Source organism: Stenella coeruleoalba (assembly GCF_951394435.1).
Source record: "Stenella coeruleoalba genome assembly, chromosome: 4".
NCBI lineage: Eukaryota > Metazoa > Chordata > Mammalia > Artiodactyla > Delphinidae > Stenella > Stenella coeruleoalba.
This window is the reverse complement of record NC_137149.1, coordinates 103,242,129-103,264,328: the sequence shown is the minus strand read 5'-3', so window position 1 is coordinate 103,264,328 and position 22,200 is coordinate 103,242,129. Positions and strand designations below refer to the sequence as shown.

At 37.4% G+C, this 22,200-nt stretch overlaps 1 protein-coding gene across 4 annotated transcripts; it reads right to left on the bottom strand.

Annotated features, from left to right (window-relative positions):
• Window positions 1-1,533: 1,533 nt before the first annotated feature.
• On the bottom strand, window positions 1,534-22,199 carry THAP6 (THAP domain containing 6). Of its 4 annotated transcripts, none has more exons than XM_079919533.1 (6): window positions 22,098-22,113; window positions 21,087-21,189; window positions 20,128-20,232; window positions 19,528-19,735; window positions 16,062-16,187; window positions 1,534-4,544 (listed from the first exon to the last, which is right to left on the bottom strand). In XM_079919533.1, exons 4-6 carry the CDS (start codon window positions 19,690-19,692, stop codon window positions 4,290-4,292), a joined length of 546 nt encoding a protein of 181 aa, XP_079775659.1. In that variant the 5' UTR covers window positions 19,693-19,735; window positions 20,128-20,232; window positions 21,087-21,189; window positions 22,098-22,113; the 3' UTR covers window positions 1,534-4,289. The 4 variants fall into 4 exon arrangements, with proteins under 4 accessions (XP_079775659.1, XP_079775660.1, XP_079775657.1 ...); XM_079919534.1 differs by lacking the exon at window positions 22,098-22,113 and adding an exon at window positions 21,865-22,090; XM_079919531.1 differs by lacking the exon at window positions 20,128-20,232 and having other exon boundaries at window positions 22,098-22,199.
• Between the last annotated feature and the right edge of the window lies 1 nt (window position 22,200).

Sequence of the window (22,200 nt, the reverse complement as noted above, 5' to 3'; positions counted from 1 at the left end):
AGGGAAAGTTTATTTAAGGCACAAATAGCTCAACCGGCCACTGTTGCCCATACTACTATTATTCCCTATCTCCCTATCGAGTTCATTTTCCCCTTCTTGTGTTTTGCCCTTCTTCCTGTTCTTATCTCCTTTTCCCATGCTCCTGCCATGGCATTTAAAGAGAGAAAAATAATGTATGGAGAGCTGATTGTATGGTCTATGTTTTATAACCAGTTAAATATAATTCTCACTACAACAGGGTGAGGAAGGTATTACTGTCCACTGTGTAAATAGAGAAGCTCAGTAACTTGGCCCAGGTCCCATATGTAATAAACTGACAGGCTTGAGAATTGAACCCAGGTTTGTTTGGTTCTCCCCAGGTGGTTGGGTCTCCTACTCTCACATCTAAGGAGGGTGCTAACAGAATCCAGGCCCTGGGACAGAACCGTTTAAGGTGCCCACACTGACACACTTAAGTTCCATTTTGGAACTTGGAGGCTCCATTAATTTCATAGTCACCTACTTTAATTGCCATGGTCCTGCCATGTTGCCCATTTCTCTGTGTTTGTGTTACATACATGTGCGTCCCTGTAGGCTGTGAATTCCTTCATCTAATCATCTTTGTATCCCTCGCAACAGTGTATGGGGCTTTGAAAGCGGCACACTCGATGGGGTTATGATGTTAAATATGCTAGTCTGTAAACTTCTTTATGCGCCTAAGATAAAGATTAAATGAATGAGACTGAGACTGAAGCCCTTAATACTTTAAGATGTTGCGGCATGAATTCTACTGCACATGTGTCTACTAATAAAGCAGGGCACAGTGAGGAGAAAGGCATCAGGCAGCCCGTCCTCCTGAAATGCACTCCTTGGTGTCCCTGGATTATGACCTTTGGAACGTCTTACTAGCCTCTAACTTCCTTGAGGGTAGGAACTGGTCTTTTCTTTATCGGTTCTCTAGTGCCTACATTTTCTGGCATACAGTTCCTGAAACTTGAAAAATACTTGTGAAATGGTTGAATGTGCTAAGTTCTCAGCATTTCCTCTTAAACTGCTGTTACTGGTGCTTACTATGGACCCCCATGTGGTTCTTAAATGACAGATTGTATCTGGCTTCTGCTTCTGAGGTTTCCTTGTACTGGACCGACATTTTCTTCTCCCAACTCCATCTCTTCCAGCTCCTGCTCTGCATCAGGCATAATTCTATGAGCAGAAGTACAGCTGGGAGGAAGGTGAGGGATGTGGGAGCATGGGCACCACGGTTTCTCCTGAGCAAATCTCCAAAAGGGAGATGTGACAGTTCTTAGAAGTATGGTGAAATGCAGTTTGAGGAATCAAAGTCGAGCGAGGCTGAAAGGAAAGAGGTCTATGGCAGATTCATATTGTGGTGGAAGCAGGCCTGCTACTTGGGTCACCTAACCTAGCAGACCCTAAGATATTACAGTTATTGGTGGAGGAAAAAATGTAGCAGAAGTTAAAGCAAAACCACTGTATACATACTCTTGATTTTTCTCGGCTCATTTTATTGAATAACTGAATGTATAAAAACCACATAGAGAACATTACTGGAAAAAAATTTTTTATTCTTCAAATATATAATGGATTCTTCACCACTCAAATTATTTCTATAATAATTTTATCTTTTTATTAAAACTATATATATATATATATATATATATATTTTTTTTTTTTTTTTGCGGTACGCAGGCCTCTCAATGTTGTGGCCTCTCCCGCTGCGGAGCACAGGCTCCGGACGCGCAGGCTCAGCAGCCGTGGCTCACGGGCCCAGCCGCTCCGCGGCACGTGGGATCCTCCCGGACCGGGGCACGAACCCGTGTCCCCTGCATCGGCAGGCAGACTCAACCACTGCGCCATCAGGGAAGCCCCGTAAATATATATTTTTAACACGTTTCATCTTTTCTCAAATGAATGACTATGGTATAATTGTGATTAGCAACCAAAATCTATTTCCAGAAATTTAAACTTGATATGGAGAAAAATGCCATATCAAGTCCTTTGTACCTGATTTGGTGCTGAGGTTGAACTGGTGTATTGGTTTGTTCCAGGATCCAGAGGCTATTCCAAGCTTGAAAGCAAAGTGATAGTCTTAGGTTGGCCTTGGCTGCTTAAGGAACCTCTGGATGCGGGATGACTGGCTCTGCTCTGCACAGGACAGTTCCTTCTCAGGCGAGGCTGGAATCTCTGGGAACAGTGGACTGAGGTATGCACCATGTTCAGGCATTTGTTTGGGTGTCAGGTGGAGAGGACCCTATCTCTTATGTCAGATTTCTATCTATTGGTAATCATTTCTCCATAAAAATAAATGGCAAGTGGAAAGCTCTGGGTTCTTGATGATACCAATACTTTGCCCACAGTTCTCTCTCTCTTGATGATACTAAGACCAACGAAAAAGAAGACAAAAGCTGAGTTCACTGTGAACACTAGTGGCAGAAGTGACTGCGGCAACTGTGACGATAGTGGCAGAAACTGGGGACTGATTTTTGGATAGGTCTTCTGGGCTTGATTTATTCTAAGCAGCCAGCAGAGATCTAGGATTTGGACATACTGTGCTTGGATCTGTCCTCTTAGTTTTCTCCACTGTCCACTGACTTTAATTTTTTTTTTTTGCTCAAAAACAGGTTGAGGGAAAGAGTCTCCACCTCTATCACAGAATCTCCATAAAACTTAAGATCATACCCAAACTTCCCATTAGAGTGTCCACTATGAATTCAAAATTAAATAACTCAAATAAATAATGGGTAGGTAATGAGTTTTTTTTTAAGGTAGTAAAACGACAGGACCTCCATGATTTCTTCTTAGCATAATGCTAATCTTTCAAATGTGGGTAAAATCCCGTTTAGAGGGAAGGTTTGGAATCCTACATAAAAACGTAACGTGCGTTAAAACAGAAAATTCTTAAATATAAAAAAATTCAAGTGACCATATCCTTACTGATATTAATGTAACACAAATAAAATTACAATGAACATTAGCAAAAAATGCAGCTCATTTCTAGTTAACACATGGAAATAACTGATATTCAAACTGTAACTATTATAGCATGGACGTGTGAATGAAGTTCATGAACGTACACATGCTTCAAAGTAGAATTTGGCTTTGGGCTAGTAATTTTATTCTGATCCACAGTGTTTATGACTCTTCATTTCAGTTGTTTTTACTAACAAATTAGGAGATAAACTTAAATTTCTGACCCTTGGATTAATTAGAAAATAACTAAGAGTTATTCTTTTGTAAATTCAGTAAGAAGCTATTCTAAAATTGCTGTTTACTTATCCAATTCTCTAAATAAAAGCTCTTGGATAGTAATCTACTCTCCTAATTAAAGGAAAATATTATAACTCTCTCTCCAATTCCTATTTTAACTAGAAGAGCCACATCACTATTTCTAATGGTTTCTTCTGCATTTCGTATTTTAAAAAACGTTAGTAACACTACTTTCTGTAAAATACAAAACAGCATTGAAAGTATCCAGTGACTACTGGCATTCAGATTTTGAAGATACACCTTTATGATGAAATAACAGTCATGAAACAAACTGTTCAGAACCGTCAGAGTAACCATTTGAAAATCAGATTTATGACCCTCTTTAAAAATTTGTTAAAGCTATGCTGGTTTACATCAAAGTACTCCTAGTGAGGAGAAATGATGTACTGTACCGAAAAAACAAGACCTCATCAGGGGTCTTCTTAACTTGGCTCTGAACAACTTTAAAAGCCAAAAGATCTGCACCATATGTTGTTCTCAAGGTCAGTACCATGGGATGCCCTGTAAAAAGATCTTTTGGTATTACTGATAACAAAAGAACCTTGGATTGGATCCAAGATGGACATGTGTTATAAATGAATTCTGCTTTGTGGTAAAATACAGTTAAAGTACAATTCAACGTACTTACCATAAAGCCTACATAAGCAAAGGTACTCCTTTGAAGCCAAAAATCTGATGCTGCTAAAGTGTCCAGTTTCTACTATTACAGCTTAATGTGGCTGATTTGAAATCATTTCCTTAGTCCTACAGAATCTTCTTGATTTTTAACATCTTACAATAGTGACCTGGCACTAGTTTAGGTCTATAAAAACATAATTGTCACAAGTCACCCAATAACATGACAGCCAACACAAATTTCTGCACATCTTAAAAAAAAAAAAGCCTTTGGATAATAACACTAATGCGTAATGCTGCGGAGGATCCAAAGAAGCACTCTAAATGACAGATATTATTTAATGATGGTAATCATTTTCTGAAAAGCTGTACCAATAACAATTTTAGGTAGAACATAACATGAAATTATTTCATGAAATATAGTCTTGTTCTATGCTCTCCTGACACCACTCCCAAGAGAAAGCTTCCAGTCTATTGGCTGTTTCTTTGCTGATGAGACATTCATCCTTTAATTCCCTGATTGTCTTCCTCAATGATTTTTGTAAACGTCTTTCTCGGCCTAAAACATTCCGCAGACTTTTCTTGGTATCCTCTAGCTCGCTGATCACTTGATCTAATTTATGCTTAAGTTTCTTTGGACTGTCCATCACACTGTAGCTATGTTCCTAAAAACATAAACACCAAGTTATTAAACCAGACAGACAAGCAGTGAGATAAAAAATTATAACTAGGCCTCAGCTATTTCTCCACTTACTATACTTAGAGAAGATCTTTAAGTTGGTGACACTAAGAGGTTTAAAGAACACAGGAAGAGGATGGGGGTAGAACAGTATTTTTGGCGCCTAGGGCCTCCCTCTTTGTCTAAGGCCAGGCATACACGAGGAGTACAGAATCCTGTGGATGGGAAGTACTTCTCACCTGGAGGTAGGTATCTGCTTATGAACAGCGAGACATTCACAATGACTATACAGCTTTTGGTCCCTAAGTGTGGAGCTGCTAAGTTTAAGTTTTACCTATCACAAAAACTTAAATTTTTAAACTTTTAACTGAATTGCTTTATTTTGATGAATATTTCACTTTATAAGGTATGAAAGGAAAGGAGCACTGAAGCAGGTCCTCAGGCTGGGTGTTATGGATTTAGAGATGACTCTGGTCTTGGGGTTTTAAAGAGATAATTTAAGTTCTCAGTATTTACTGTGGTTATGTTTATGTCTGCTGGGTAGACTTTTCTTCATCCAAAAACAACACTGACATATCTTATAAATGTAACATAAAATAATTTTGAAAAGCTGTTACTTAAAATTAGTGAAGAGGACTTTGCTTTCAGCCAAGATGCAATAACATAGACTGGATTGACTCCTATCTAAAAAAACCCCAACACATGGCCAAAAGATGTAAAAATGTTTGAAGATAAACAGACATCAGGCAACGAAGGCAGATACTGCAGAGAGATGGGAAACAAAGAGGTGAGTCCTAAGATTGCCCAGCTTACTGCCTAAGTCCTAAGTCCAAAGAGGTGAGTCCTAAGATTGCCCAGCTTACTGCCTTGAGAGAGTTCTAGGCCAGTGCAAGGGGAGGAAACCCAGGTAGAGCTTGGTAGATAGAGTTGAGGAGATAGTGCAAAGTATCCAGGGAGACCAAGGTGGCTACAGTTCATAGGGCAAAGTATTAGAGAGGAAAGAGCTACACAGAGAGAGAACCCTGGAGATCTTCAGAGGCTCCCCCTCAAGTATTTCTTTGTAGGAAACTGCTCGAGGTTGAGGAAAGAGTGACCAGAACAGGTCAGGAGTGCCCTGAGCTCACAGGGCATAGACACTACTCCCACCAGGCAGACCAGATTCATGGGGCACTGAGCAGAGTATACAAAAGTCTTGCCTCAGTGGTGGAGAATAAATAGCCTGAGACTGAGCACTGTTCTAGTCCTACCTAACAAAGCAAAACCTGAAAGGATCAAATTGTTTCCAAATAACCAAACTCCGTAACCAAGCTCAAGAAAACAGGACAAAAAACTATTCAACATCCAGCAAGGTAAAATCCGGCACTCAAAATTTACCAGGCACACAAAGCAGCAGGAAAATACGAGCCATAATAAGAGATAAACCAATCAACAGAAACCAACCCAGAACTCACAAATGTTAGAATTAGCAGACAAGGGAATTAACAAAGTTAGTAAAACTGTATTATATATGTTTAAAAGTTAAGCAGAGACATGAAAGATATTAAAAGAGAATCAAATAGGATACCTGCACATAAAACTTACAATTTAAATTTATTTATAATAAATTTAATAGATTTGTTATCATAATAAATAATATATAACAGATTTACTATTATTTAAATCTCTTTAAAAGATAATTTATTGTTTAAACAAAAATAATAAAATGTAGTGTGGGGTTCATAGCATATGTAAAGTGAAATGTATGATAGCAGTAGCAAAAAAGGTTGGAGAGGAGAAATAAAGTATATTATGATAAGATTCATATACCATATGCTAAGTGGAATAATATCACTTATCATGTAGCCTGTGGTAAATTAAAGATGGATGCTATAAACCCAAAAGCAACTATCAAAGAGTTATGGCTGATGAGTGAAAAAAAGGAGACAAAATGGAATTGTAAAAAAAATTCAGTTAATCTAAAAGAAGGCAAAAAAAGAAAATGAGAACAAAGAACAAATGGAACAGGAAATAAGTAAGATGACAGATTTAAACCAAACCATATCACATTAAGTAATGTGATATAAAAAAATTTAAAGTAATGTAATAATAATCACATTAAGTGTAGAGTTTAAATAATCCAATTAAAAGGCAGAAATTATCAGGTTATATTAAAAAAATCAAGACCCAAGAGTACATGCTGCCCAGAAAAAAAGCACTTTAAAGATAAAAAGACACAAACAGGTTGAAAGTAAAGGAGTTGAAAAAGATACACTACAATAACACTAATAAACAGAGAACTAGAGTGGATATGTTACTATCAGACAAAGTAGACTTCAGAGCAATGAATACTACCAGGGATAAAGAAGGCCACTTCTTAAAAATAAAGGGGTTAATTTATGAAGACATAAGAATACTAAATATTTAGTACCTAATAACAGCTGCAAAATGTAACAAGCAAAAACTGACAATTTAAGGAGAATTAGACAAATCCACAGGTATACTAGAAGATTAACAGCTCTCTCTCAATAAAAGACAGAACAAGTAGACAGAAATTAATTAAGAATGCAGATTTGAACATTATCAATTTGACCTAATTGACATTTATAGAACATTCTGGCTAACATCAGCAAACTATACATTCTTTGCAAATGTATGCAGAACGTTTACCAAGACAGACCATATTGTAGGCTATAAGTCTCAAAAAAATTAAAAGCATTCAAGTCACACAATGTATATTCTCTGACCACAACAGAATTAAGTTAGAAATTAATAATAGAAAGATATTGGGGAAATTCCCCAATATTTGCAAACTATATAGCACACTTCCAAACAACCCATGGATCAAAGAACAAATCAAAATGGAATTTGGAAGTATTTTGAACTAAATGAAAATGAAAACACATTTAATTTGTGGAATGCTGCTAAAGCAATACTTAAGGAGAAATTAATATCACTAAATGCTAACGTTAGAACGGAAGAAGCCTCAAATCTATGACCTCAGCTTCCATCTTAAGAAACTAGAAAGATGAGGGCTTCCCTGGTAGCGCAGTGGTTGAAAGTCTGCCTGCCGATACAGCGGACACGGGTTTATGCCCCAGTCTGGCAAGATCCCACATGCCGCGGAGCGGCTGGGCCTGTGAGCCATGGCTGCTGAGTCTGCGTGTCCGGAGCCTGTGCTCTGCAACGGGAGAGGCCACGGCAGTGAGAGGCCCGCGTACCGCCAAAAAAAAAAAAAAAAAAAAAAAAGAAAGAAACTAGAAAGATGAGCACATTTTACTGAAATAAGTAAAAGGAAATAATAAAGATGAGTGGAAATCAGTGAAGTAGAAAATAAAAACAAAAAAAAAATCAGAAAAATCAGTGAAAGCTAGTTCTTGACAAGATCAATAAAACTGATAAATCTCTAGGCAGACTAATCAGCAATAAAAGAAAACAGAAACAAATCACTGACATCAGAAATGAGACAGATGGTATCACTACAGATTCTATAGATATTGAAAAGATAATAAGGAAATATTTTGAATAATTTTAAGCTAATAAACTTGACAACTGAAATAAAATGGACAAATCCCTTGGAAGGTAACTAGCTCCTTAAAACACTTTCCCACAAAGAAAATTACAGTCCCAGATTGTTTTACTGGGGAATTCTACCAAATATTTATAGAAGAAATAACTGCAAATCTATACAAAGTTTTCTAGAAAATTGAAAAATAAGGCAACATTTTCTAACTTTTTCTTTGAGGTTAGCATTATTCTGATACTGAAACCAGACAATGACATTCAAAGGAAAGAAAACTATAGGCCAATATTCTTTGTGAACATACAAGGAAAGATTCTAAACTAAATTTTAAATCTAATCCAACAATATATAAAAGGAATAACATCATGAAGAAGTAGGGTTTATTCCAGAATGCAAGGCTGGTTTAACATTAAGAAATTAACTGGGGAATTCCCTGGTGGTCCAATGGTTAGGACTCTGCTTTTACTGCCAAGGGCCCAGGTTCAAATCCCTGGTGGGGTAACTAAGATCCCACAAGCCATGTGGTGTGGCCAAAAATAAAAATAAAAACAAATCAATCAGTGTAACTAATCATACTAACAAACTAAAAAATAAAACCCAAATGATCTCTCAGCAGACACAGAAAAAGCATTTGACAAAACATTCCTTTCTGATAAAAATTCTCAGCAAAGTAGGAGTAGAAAGGCACTTCCTATGTAACAGTATGGATGGACCTAGAGGGTACTATGCTAAGTGAATTTAAGTCAGACAGAAAAGGACAAATACTGTATGATTTCACTTATACGTGGAATCTAAAAAACAAAACAAATGAACAAACATGAAGCAGAAACAAAGATGTAGATACAGAGAATAAACAGGTGATTGCTAGAGGGGGTGGGGAGGAAAGAAACAGGTGAGGAAGTAGGAGGAACAAACTTCCAGTTACAAAGTAAATGAGTCAAAGGTATGAAAGGTACAAGTGTTGGGAATACAGTCAATAACTATGTAATATCTTTATATGGTGACATATTGTAACTATACTTATTGTGATCAGTTTGAAATGTATAGAAATATGGAATCACTATGTTGTATAACAGGAAATAACATAATGTTGTAGGTCAATTATACTTCAAAAACAGACAAACAAACTCAGAAAAAGAGTTCATATTTGTGGTTATCAGAGGCAGGGGATAGGAGGAGGGAGAATTGGATGAAGGCAGTCAAAAGGTAAGAACTTCCAGTTATAAGAGAAATAAGTACTAGGGATATAATGTACAACATGACAAATATAATTAACACTGCTGTGTTATATATGAAAGTTGTTAAGAGAGTATATCCTAAGACTTCTCACCACAGGAAAAAATTTTTTTTCTATTTCTCTAACTTTGTTTATATGAGATAATGGATGTTCACTAAACTCACTGTGATAATCACTTCCTGATATATGTAAATCAAACCATTACTGTACACTCTAAACTTATACAGGGCTATATGTCAATTATATCTCAGTAAAACTGAAAGAAAAAAATTGAAAGGTACTTCCTCAATCTGATAAAGGGCAGTTATGAAATAACATATTTAATATCATATGAATATCTTTAATAGTGAAAGACTGAACAACTTCCTCCTAAAATCAGGAGCAAAGCATAAAGATCATTTCTCAGTACTTCCCTTCAGCATAACCTTGGAGGTTCAAGGTAGTGCAATAAAGCAAGAAAAAGAAATGAAAGGCACTCATATTGGAAAGGAAGAATTAACACTGTTTTTTTTTTTTTTTTTTTGGCCACGCTACGTGGCTTGTGGGATCTTAGTTCCCCAAGCAGGAACTGAACCTGGGCCCTCAGCAGTGCAAGTGTGGAGTCCTAACCACTGGACCGCCAGGGATACCATAAAACTGTTTTTAATGACAGACACCATGATTGTCTATGTAGAAAACCGGATAACCTCTAAAAAAAAGCTTTGATAATTAATATGTGAGTTTAGCAAGTTTGACAGATACAAGATTGATATACAAGAGTCAATTTATTTAATAGAGAGAGGACAGCAGAAGCAAAGAACTACAATCCTGCAGCCCGTGGAACAAAAACCACATTCACAGAAAGATAGACAAGATGAAAAGGCAGAGGGATACATACCAGATGAAGGAACAAGATAAAACCCCAGAGAAACAACTAAATGAAGTGGAGATAGGCAACCTTCCAGAAAAAGAATTCAGAATAATGAAAGTGAAGATGATCCAGGACCGTGGAAAAAGAATGGAGGCAAAGATCAAGAAGATGCAAGAAATGTTTAACAAAGACCTAGAAGAATTAAAGGACAAACACCTAGAAGAATTAAAAAACAAACAAACAGAGATGGACAATACAAAAACTGAAATAAAAAATACACTAGAAGGAATCAATAGCAGAATAACTGAGGCTGAAGAACAGATAAGTGACTTGGAAAACAAAATGGTGGAATTCACTGCCACGGAACAGAATAAAGAGAAAAGAATGAAAAGAAATGAAGACAGCCTAAGAGACCTCTGGGACATTAAATGCAACAACGTTCGCATTATAGGGGTCCCAGAAGGCGAAGAGACAGAGAAAGGACCCGAGAAAATATTTGAATAGATTGTAGTAGAAAACTTCCCTAACATGGGAAATGAAATAGCCACCCAAGTCCAGGAAGCACAGAGAGTCACATACAGGATAAACCCAAGGAGAAACACGCCGAGACACACAGTAATAAATTGGCAAAAATTAAAGACAAAGAAAAGTTATTGAAAGCAGCAAGGGAAAAAGGACAAATAATGTACAAAGGAACTCCCATAAGGTTAACAGCTGATTTCTCAGCAGAAACTCTACAAGCCAGAAGGGAGTGGCATGATATACTTAAAGTGATGAAAGGGAAGAACCTACAGCCAAGATTACTCTACCCGGCAAGGACCTAATTCAGATTCGATGGAGAAATCAAAAGCTTTACAGACAAGCAAAAGCTAAGAGAATTAAGCACCACCAAACCAGCTTTACAACAACTGCTAAAGGAACTTCTCTAAGTGGGAAACACAAGAGAAGAAAAGGACCTACAAAAACAAACACAAAACAATTAAGAAAATGGTCATAGGAACATACATATAGGTAATTACCTTAAACGTGAATGGATTAAGTGCCCAAACCAAAAGACACAGGCTTGCTGAATGGATACAAAAACAAGACCCATTTATATGCTGTCTAAAAGAGACCCACTTCAGACCTAGGGACACATACAGACTGAAAGTGAGGGGATGGAAAAAGATATTCCATGCAAATGGAAATCAAAAGAAACCTGGCGTAGCAATACTCGTATCAGATAAAATATACTCTAAAATAAAGAATGTTACAAGAGACAAGGAAGGACACTACATAATGATCAAGGGATCAATCCAAGAAGAAAATATAACAATTATAAATATATATGCACACAACATAGGAGCACCTCAATGCATAAGGCAACTGCTAACAGCTGTAAAAGAGGAAATCGACAGTAACACAGTAATAGTGGGAGACGTTAACACCTCACTTACACCAATGGACAGATCATCCAAAATGAAAATAAATAAGGAAACAGAAGCTTTGAATCACACAATAGACCAGATAGATTTAATTGATATTTATAGGACATTGCATCCAAAAACAGCAGATTACACTTTCTTCTCAAGTGTGCACGGAACATTCTCCAGGATAGATCACATCTTGGGTCACAAATCAAGCCTCAGTAAATTTAAGAAAACTGAAATCACATCAAGCATCTTTTCCAACCACAACGCTATGAGATTAGAATGAATTACACAGAAAAAAACATAAAAAACACAAACACATGGAGGCTAAACAATACGTTACTAAATAACCAGGAGATCATTGAAGAAATCGAAGAGGAAATCAAAAAATACCTAGAGACAAATGACAATGCAAACAGGACGATCCAAAACCTATGGGATGCAGCAAAAGCAGTTCTAAGAGGGAAGTTTATAGCTATACAAGCCTACCTCAAGAAACAAGAAAAATCTCAAATAAACAATCTAACCTTACACCTAAAGGAACTAGAGAAAGAAAAACAAACAAAACCCAAAGTTAGCAGAAGGAAAGAAATCATCAAGATAGAGCAGAAAAAAATGAAATAGAAACAAAGAAAACAATAGCAAAGATCAATAACACTAAAAGCTGGTTCTTTGAGAAGATAAACAAAATTGATAAACCCTTAGCCAGACTCCTCAAGAAGAAAAGGGAGAGGACTCAAATCAATAAAATTAGAAATGAAAAAGGAGAAGTTACGACACTGCAGAAATACAAAGCATCCAGAGAGATTACCACAAGCAACTCTATGCCAATGGACATAGACTCTATGCCAAATGGACTCTATGCCAAATGGACAACCTGGAAGAAATGGACAAATTCTTAGAAAGGTATAACCATCCAAGACAGAACCAGGAGGAAATAGAAAATATGAACAGACCACTCACAAGTAATGAAATTGAAACTGTGATAAAAAAATCTTCCAACAAACGGAAGTCCAGGACCAGATGGCTTCAGAGATGAATTCTATCAAACATTTAGAGAAGAGCTAACACCCATCCTCTCTCAAACTCTTCCAAAAAATTGCTGAGGAAGGAACACTGCCAAACTCATTCTATGAGGCCACCATCACCCTGATACCAAATCCAGACAAAGGTACTACAAAAAAAGAAAATTACAGACCAATATCACTGATGAATATAAATGCAAAAATTCTCAACAAAATACTAGCAATCAGAATCCAACAGCACATTAAAAGGATCATACACCATGATCAAGTGGAATTTATCCCAGGAATGCAAGGATTCTTTAATATACGCAAATCAATTAACGTGATACACCGTATTAACAAATTGAAGAATAAAAACCATATGATCATCTCAATAGATGCAGAAAAAGCTTTTGACAAAATTCAACACCCATTTATGATAAAAACTCTCCAGAAGGTGGGCACAGAGGGAACCTACCTCAACATAATAAAGGCCATATACGACAAACCCACAGCAAACATCCTTCTCAATGGTGAAAAAGTGAAGCATTTCCTCTAAGATCAGGAACAAGACAAGGATGTCCACTCTCACCACTATTATTCAACACAGTTTTGGAAGTCCTAGCCATGGCAATCAGAGAGGAAAAAGAAATAAAAGGAATACAAATCAGAAAAGAAGAAGTAAAACTGTCACTGTTTGCAGATGAAATGATACTATACATAGAGAATCCTAAAGATGCTACCAGAAAACTACTAGAGCTAATCAATGAATTTGGTAAAGTTGCAGGATACAAAATTAATGCACAGAAATCTCTTGCATTCCTATACACTAATGATGAAAAATCTGAAAGAGAAATTAAGGAAACACTCCCATTTACCACTGCACGAAAAAGAATAAAATACCTAGTAGTAAACCTACCTAAGGAGACAAAAGACCTGTATGCAGAAAACTATAAGACACTGATGAAAGAAATTAAAGATGATACCAACAGATGGAGAGATGTAACATGTCCTTGGATTGCAAGAATCAATATGGTGAAAATGACTATACTGCCAAAAGCCATGTACAGATTCAATGCAATCCCTATCAAACTACCAATGGCATTTTTCCAGAACTAGAACAAAAAATCTTAAAATTTGTATGGAGACACAAAAGACCCCAAATAGCCAAAGCAGTCTTGAGGGAAAAAAACGGAGCTGGAGGAATCAGACTCCCTGACTTCAGACTATACTACAAAGCTACAGTAATCAAGACAATATGGTACTGGCACAAAAACAGAAACATAGATCAATGGAACAATATAGAAAGCCCAGAGATAAACCCACGCACCTAGGGTCAACTAATCTATGACAGAGGAGGCAAGGATATACAATGGAGAAAAGACAGTCTCTTCAATAAGTGGTTCTGGGAAAACTGGACAGCTACATGTAAAAGAATGAAATTAGAACACTCCTTAACACCATACACAAAAATAAACTCAAAATGGTTTCGAGACCAAAATGTAAGACCGGACACTATAAAACTCTTAGAGGAAAACATAGGAAGAACACTCTTTGACATAAATCACAGCAAGATCTTTTTTGATCCACCTCCTAGTGTAGTGGAAATAAAAGCAAAAATAAACAAATGGGACCTAATGAAACTTCAAAGCTTTTGCACAGCTAAGGAAACCATAAACAAGGTAAAAAGACAACCTTCAGAATGGGAGAAAATATTTGCTAACGAATCAACGGACAAAGGATTAATGGATTAATGGATTAATGGATTAATCCAAAATATATAAACAGCTCATGCAGCTCAATATTAAAAGAACAAACAACCCAATCCAAAAATGGGCTGAAGACCTAAATAGACATTTCTCCAAAGAAGATATACAGATGGCCAAGAAGCACATGAAAAGCTGCTCAACATCACTAATTATTAGAGAAATGCAAATCAAAACTACAATGAGGTATCACCTCACACCAGTTAGAATGGGCTTCATCAGAAAATCTACAAACAACAAATGCTGGAGAGGGTGTGGAGAAAAGGGAACCCTCTTGCACTGTTGCTGGGAATGTAGATACAGCCACTATGGAGAACAGTATGGGGATCCTTAAAAAACTATAATTAGAATTACCGTATGATCCAGCAATCCCACTACTGGACATATACCCAGAAAAAAACATAATTCAAGAAGACACATGCATCCCAATGTTCATTGCAACACTATTTACAATGGCCAGGTCATGGAAGCAACCTAAATGCCCATCGACAGACGAATGGATAAAGAAGATGTGGAACATATATACAATGGAATATTACTCAGCCATAAAAAGGAATGGAATTTGGTCATTTGTTGAGATGTGGATGGTTCTAGAGACTGTCATACAGAGTGAAGGAAGTCAGAAAGAGAAAAACAAATATCCTATATTAACGCAAATATGTGGAACCTAGAAAAATGGTACAGATGAACCGGTTTGCAGGGCAGAAATTGAGACACAGATGTAGAGAACAAATGTATGGACACCAAGCGGGGAAAGTGTAGGGGTGGTGGTGGTGTGATGAATTGGGAGATTGGGATTCACATGTATACACTGATGTGTATAAAATTGATGACTATTAAGAACCTGCTGTATAAAAAAATAAAATAAAAAAGTAAAAAAAAAATTTATTTCCCCACTTCAACAGTAAATAAAACAACACTGTCTATAACAGCATCCAAATATATAAAATATTTAGGGATAAATCTGATAAAAGGAGTGAAAGACCTGTATACTGAAAACTACAAAACACTGCTGAGAGAATTTAAAGGTCTAAATAAATTATGTGATACAATGAATTCATGGGCTGGAAGACATAAAATTGTCTTATTAAGATGTCAGTTCTTCCCAAGTAGATCTGTAGGTTCAACATAATCCCAGTCAAAACTCCAGCAGGATTTTTGTAGAAATTTATAAAGTAATTCTAAAATTCATATGAACATGCAAAGGACCCAGAATATCCAAAACAACTTTGAAAAAGAACAAAGTTGGAAGATTAACACTGTCTTATTTCAAGAATTATTATAAAGCTATAGTAATCAAGACAGTAAAACAGATCTGGATTCCAGGCCTGGTTCTAACATCAACAGGCAATGAGATGAATAAAGCTTCAATAATGTGTGTGTACGACTGTCCTTTAAGAAAACCTAAAGACATAACTATTTTTTAAATTAGATATTTCCATATAGAAACTATAGTACCTATAGGGAGGAATTAATTATTGTATTTTATTGGTTGAAATATCCTTGTGAAAGCACTCTTTGAACTATGTAACAAAAGATTAACTACCTGTGGATCGTTATTGCAAATATATAAATTATAATGACCCTGGGAAGCAATATTTCTGGATATTACATATTTAAAAAAAATCTCAAACACCTAAACTCCTAGTTTTTCAATAAGATTTTGAAAACTTAATCCTAAGAGAGAGGACATGGTCATCTTAATATTAACATTAGCCCAGTAAGTAATTTTACTTACAAAAATGAACTGGGACTGGAATTCTTCGATACACGAGGAAGCACCAACAAGCTGGTGATTGTGGTTTGTGACTGGAAGGGCTTTGAGGGTGAAGTTTTTCCTACAATGAAGATTTTCTCTTTTCCCCTGTTAAGAATAGTTAATAACAATCATTGTAGATTTTCTATCCTTTGGAAAAAATTTAACCTTCTTAACTGTATGTAGTAAAATTAATATATTTCTTTTTCTGGAAATTGCTATTAAAAGTCAGTAAAAGTTAGGGGCTTCCCTGGTGGCACAGTGGTTGGGAGTCCACCTGTCGATGCAGGGGACACGGGTTTGTGCCCCGGTCCAGGAGGATCCCACATGCTGCGGAACGGCTGGGCCCGTGAGCCATGGCCGCTGAGCCTGCGCGTTCGGAGCCTGTGCTCCGCAACGGGAGAGCCCACAACAGTGAGAGGCCTGTGTACTGCAAAAAAAAAAAAAAAAAGAAAAGTCAGTACAATTTAAATTTACTGAGAGTATTTTAAAGGAACTTCCCCAAAGTAACTCTAAAGTTGATCTGGAAACATGAAAATTTCTGGAAAAAGAGTGACAATGAGGGAAGATATACCCTACAAAGTATTAAAAACACCCTACTCAGTAACAATAGTTTAAAAAGTGTACTACTCTCTTAGAAAAATCTGAATAGATCATGTAGATAAAAGCCTTTAGGATAAAAAGTGTCATTCTAAATAAGTGGAGAAAGGCTATAAATCATGAAAAAATGAACTAATTATGAAAAACAGTTATATCCTTTATGTATAAGTCAAAATGAAATTCTATATACTGAAAATTTATGTAAGAATGAAAACAATGAGGAAGTAGAAAAATACATGGGAAATATTTACATAATCTTAAAGGCTAAAGTCAGATAGCACAAGAGAAAATATAGGACTACTCAAAAAAAAGTCTGAATTTCAAACAAAACAAAACAAAACAAACCAACCTCATAATGTGAGCTAAGGACAAATAACAAAAAGTAACTGCAACATAGATGGCAGTTAAATGATTCATAGCCTCAATATCTAGTGTTGTTCCAAAACAGCTTAGAAAAAGACGAAAATAGAAGAGGACCTGAATAAGTGATTCACATAAGAAATAAAAACGTCTAATAAACATGAAAAAAATGCAGAAACACATTTTCTAATATTCATATTAGAAATAATCATTTTCTAATATTCAGAGATAAATTAAAACAATAAGCTGGCATTTTTGCCTATCAATTTTACCAAAGATTAAAATCACAATTTACATTGAGGATTAGGGGGAACAGACACTTTTATGCATAACTAGTAGGTAAGCAGATTGGTATAAGCTTTATGGTGGGCCTTTATATATGTTGACTTCACTATAAAGTTTAGTTAAAAAATTGATGTTCCATATAGGTTCATCTTAAAAATGTGATCCCTTGAGCTGCAACACAATCATGCGGGGTGCTTGTTAAAAAGTGCAGATTCCTAGACTCCAAACCAAACTTGCTGAATCAAATTCTTTGGGAGAGGGGCACAGGATTCTGCATTTTAAGCAAGCTCCCTGGATAATACTTATGTAGACTAAAGTTTGAAAGCCATTGTTGTGGAAAAAATATATATTTTTAAGAGGACATTTGTCACACTGTCCTTGTGTCTTTTTTTTTTTTCTTTTGGCCATGCCACATGGCTTGCGGGATCTGATCAGGGATCGAACCCGTGCCCCTGCAGTGGAAGCGTGGAGTCTTAACCAGTGGACCACCAGGGAAGTCTCCTTGTGGAAAAATGTTTAACATCATGGAAAACAGTAGTTAAGAGTGAACTTTGGAGCCAAAATGCCTGGGTTCAAATCCAGCCTCTACCATTTAACAGCAGTGCGACTTGGGGAATGTATTTCAGCTTTCTGAGCCTAAGTTTTCTCAAGTGGTTAAATGCGAATAATAATAGTATTTAACTCTTATGGTTGTTTTGAGGACTAAGAGAGTTTGTATGTAAAGTGCTTAGACTAGTGCCTGGCACACAGCCAGCACTATATGAATGTTGAAAGAACGAAAGAGTGAAGCAAAAAATAAAAAGGATATACAGTATAATTCTATTTTGTAAGAATATATATAGATGAATTTATATACAAACATACACATACAAATGACTGGAAAGATACACATCAGAGTGTTAACAGTATTATTTCTGGATTACGTGATTATTGTTAATTTTAATTTTCTTTTTGATTGTATCATCTAATTTCCTATAATAAAAAATTCACTTGTTATTAGGAAATAGTTTTTCAAAGTTAGTAATTTATGGTTTATTTGATTTAGTATGTCCATATTTCTTAAGGTCCTCCTAACATTACAGATGACTCCCTGCTATAGGAAACAAACCCTTGAGAGCAAATTGCACAAGATACTGTACGCTTATTAATATAGAAGTAAGTGAGGCAGTCTCCACCGGATAGCTCAGGTACTGCAATATGAACAGCCGCAAACGTGACCCAGACCACCTGGAAGCAGGCACTCTTCTAGACTACTTTCCTCGTTTCCAGCTGTCAGGAAGGAGACACCTTTCAATGGAGGTTCACGACTATTGTTGTGGGAACCCACAGGCTCTCCCTGAATTCTCCACATTGGAATCAGTCAGTCTCTATAGTTTCTGGACATGAATACACTTTCAGGTATACGAAGTCAAGTGAGATAGTGAGGGTGAAGCAGCCCACCCACGGCACTAACATCATTGAGGAAAAAACACAGAATTCAACCAGAGTTTACTTCAACAATTGTTTAATTGTCTTTTTCTGACCTCTCTTCTTTCCTTCTCCTGTTTTGGTTTTCTACCTTCTAGTCTTACCTAGGCTTTAAGCTTGAATGTGTGTGTGTGGCTCTAAAACTATACCTTGGGGCTGTCAGAGGCTCTGCTCTTGACTTCTGCTGCAGTGTGAGGAGCACTGCCACCTTGGAACTCCAGTTCAACCCTCTCATGTTCCTCCAGTTTTCAGACACGAATCTTGAGCTGTACCAACTCCTAAGGTAGCCTGCTTCACCAAACCTTAATAATATACAGATATTTCTGAGTGGATTCTGGTAAAATTCTCCTACTACTCATTACAAAAGCTTAAGCAGCGGTTTACAAACCTAAAAACTTAAAGAATGGGCTTCAAATTAATAAGCAAACAATAAAAATGGTAGCAAGTGTGGTGAAGTTTCTTAAATAGTACCATAAAAAGTGGGTAATGGGGCTTCCCTAGTGGCGCAGTGGTTGAGAGTCCACCTGCCGATGCAGGGGACATGGGTTCGTGCCCCGGTCTGGGAGGATCCCACATGCCGCGGAGCGGCTGGGCCTGTGAGCCATGGCTGCTGGGCCTGCGCGTCTGGAGCCTGCGCTCCGCAAAGGGAGAGGCCGCAACAGTGAGAGGCCGCGTACCACAAAAAAAAAAAAAAAAAAAGTGGGTAATGATGGTAAGCAGTATGTCATAAACAAACCTGTGAGTGAGATGGGGAATCAAAGATAGAGGGTATGACTCCAGGTTTCAGTTTAATATTTGGAGTACTTCTGTCAAAGTCTGTCTTCTTAAAGTGCCTTGAACACAACACATCTCCTTTTTTAGGCTCCCAAATGTCTACAGCATTCACATCAAGTCTTTTCATTGCTAATACCCATTTTCTTTTGACGTTTTCATCTGTGGGGAATCTAGAAAAACATACAAGAAGTATTTTAAAATTAAACACTATAGATATATATATCTATATATATATCTATAGTATATATATATACTACATACATACAAGAAGCATTTTAAAATTAAACACTATAGATATATATATATCTATATACTATATCTATATATCTATATATCTATATACTTGAATTAAGGCTGTGCCTAAATTGATTCTTGGTATTACTCTTGGGAACTGGAATATTGAGGAAACCATCATGACTCATGCTTTCTTAACTTTCAGTTTTCATAGTCAGATTTTTCTACCAAACATGCTGCAGGCATATGGCCCTCATTTACATCTTTCTCACATTATAAAGAAGAAAAGTTTCAAAACACATTTAACACCTTTTAGTAAGATCCACACCTGAAGGTTTTTCTTCATCTGTAGATGATAAAGAATATCACTTGGGCCTTTTCCTATCTGAGGAATTTATCCCAGATGAACAGAGACACTTGTACTTTCATTCTTCTGTCAGCATCAAAAAAATTGCTTAGTACAGCATTTAATACAAAACAGGGGTATAAATGCTTAGTGAATGAATGCAGAGAACACCTGCAGAGTTTGGAATTCTGGAGATCAGAATTATTTTGAGATCTGGAGGCCAATAACCATATCTTTTCCAATTTTTCCAGCTGGTTCAAATCCTTTTTGGAATACGGTAGGGTACACATACTCATTTTTGATTTCCTTATACCTAGCAAAGTAGTTAGCAGGTCTTTCTCTGGCACACAGCACAGTGTCTGGCCCAAAAGCAGCAAAATAAACCTTTAGCAAATGCATAATTATTAAATCTTATTGCTTCTTCTTTCCTATTCTGTCAGAAGAACGACTAAAATTTTAAATTAGGACGATCTTGGTTGTAATTTGGTTCAGGACCATCCTGAACTTGTAATTTATATTTTTTCTCTACAACATAGGCTTGATCTATTTCTAAAGGACAGAATATATTTAGGCAAAGATCCTTCGGATTGTAAACTATACGTAAACAACACTGAACTTCTTAGGAGGTATGTTAAAATACAAAGTAATAATATTAGCAAAAATGAGGTTGATGATAGTTTTGGTAATCAGCCTGTGATACCTTTGCAGGTATCTTAAGCTTCTAAACGAAATGATAAAAGTGTAAGAGTATCACTGTCATTTCAAATTCAACTCAAAAGGCTATTTAAAAAGAACCTGAGAACTAAAGTTCAAAATTGAACGTCTAGGGCGTATAGCTCAGGGGTACAGCATTTGGCTGCAAAACTGATGATTTAAGTAGAACTATCTTTTGCTTTTTCTAACAGTCAGAAGTACTTGGCTTAACTACAGCAGAATCTTACACGTGAAATGTCAGTCCTTTTAGCTTGGAATTTGGTAAACAGCGAGAAGCACATCCAACGGCCGAGCAACATTTCACCATGGTTTTAGCAACTCATACCAGAACTGAAAGAAAATTAAAAGGGTTAGTTAACTCCAAAGCTAAGAGTAACACAGTTACCGTTCCCGGTACCTTCCAGTATGTTCTAGGTAACATGAAATCATGCTAGAAAGCCAAAGGGAAATATTTTCTTGCAAAACCTGCAGCTCTGCTCATACAATTTTCTAGGGGTTTGGCTTCTTTAATAAGGCAAGTCATATTTAGCGATGCACAGAGGCGCCCAATTTCCATTTAGGAGGCCGGTACATGTCCCTCCCAACGCTTCGTACAGGCACCATGTTCCCTCGCCACCACGCCTTGGCACACTGACTCCTCCTGGCACCCTAACCTAGGCTGAGCTCCCAGCCCAAGCGTTGCTTCCCCAGGGAAACCTTCCCTGACAGCCAGATTAAGTCAGATCCTCTCTAGGATTAGCTCTCGGGGAACACACACGTCTCCTTCCTAGCACTTCTCAAAGCTGTAATCCTCCATTTATTTCAGAGTCCCCGATGAACGTCTTTCTCGGCACCAGTCTGTGAGCTCCCTGAGGGCACGGTGGGGCGTGCGTTTTTTCTCACTTTTGTCCCCACGGCGTGGCTGCTGACTGGCACAAAGTAAATGTTAGGATATATACTGAAGGAATGAAGAGGAAGTAACGGAGAAGAGGAGCTCTGGGCGCTGAGAAGCGCCTGGGCGCCTACCTGCCGGCGGAGCACGCGCCGGACCAGCTCAGAGCCAGGAGGGCGGGCCGAGCTCGGCCCCTTTCTCGAGGGTTCGGCCGCCGCCGGGAGACGGAGGGGCCGCCCTATCACAAGTGCGGATGCGGCCGGAGAGCGGCCCTTCCTCAGGGGCTTTCCTCCTCGCCCCGAACCACGCCCAGGCTATGGGCGGGTAGCGAAAGGGGGAAAAGGGGAGGCAACCTAAGAGTCATTACCATTTGCGGCGAAGGCAGAGACTAACGCAGACTAAAGAGATTGCGCTTCCCCTCGCTTCCGTCCCGTCAGCTCGAGAACCGGAAATCCGGCTGCCCCGGGTCA

Coding starts and splice junctions, on each gene's coding strand:
- THAP6 (XM_079919531.1), bottom strand. CDS start 21,166: ATGGTGAAATGTTGCTCGGCCGTTGGATGTGCTTCTCGCTGTTTACCA. Junction 16,188..19,527: donor ATTCCCCATCTCACTCACAG/GTTTGTTTATGA, acceptor TATTCTTAACAG/GGGAAAAGAGAAAATCTTCA. Junction 4,545..16,061: donor TCCAGTCCCAGTTCATTTTT/GTAAGTAAAATT, acceptor TTATGTTTTTAG/GAACATAGCTACAGTGTGAT.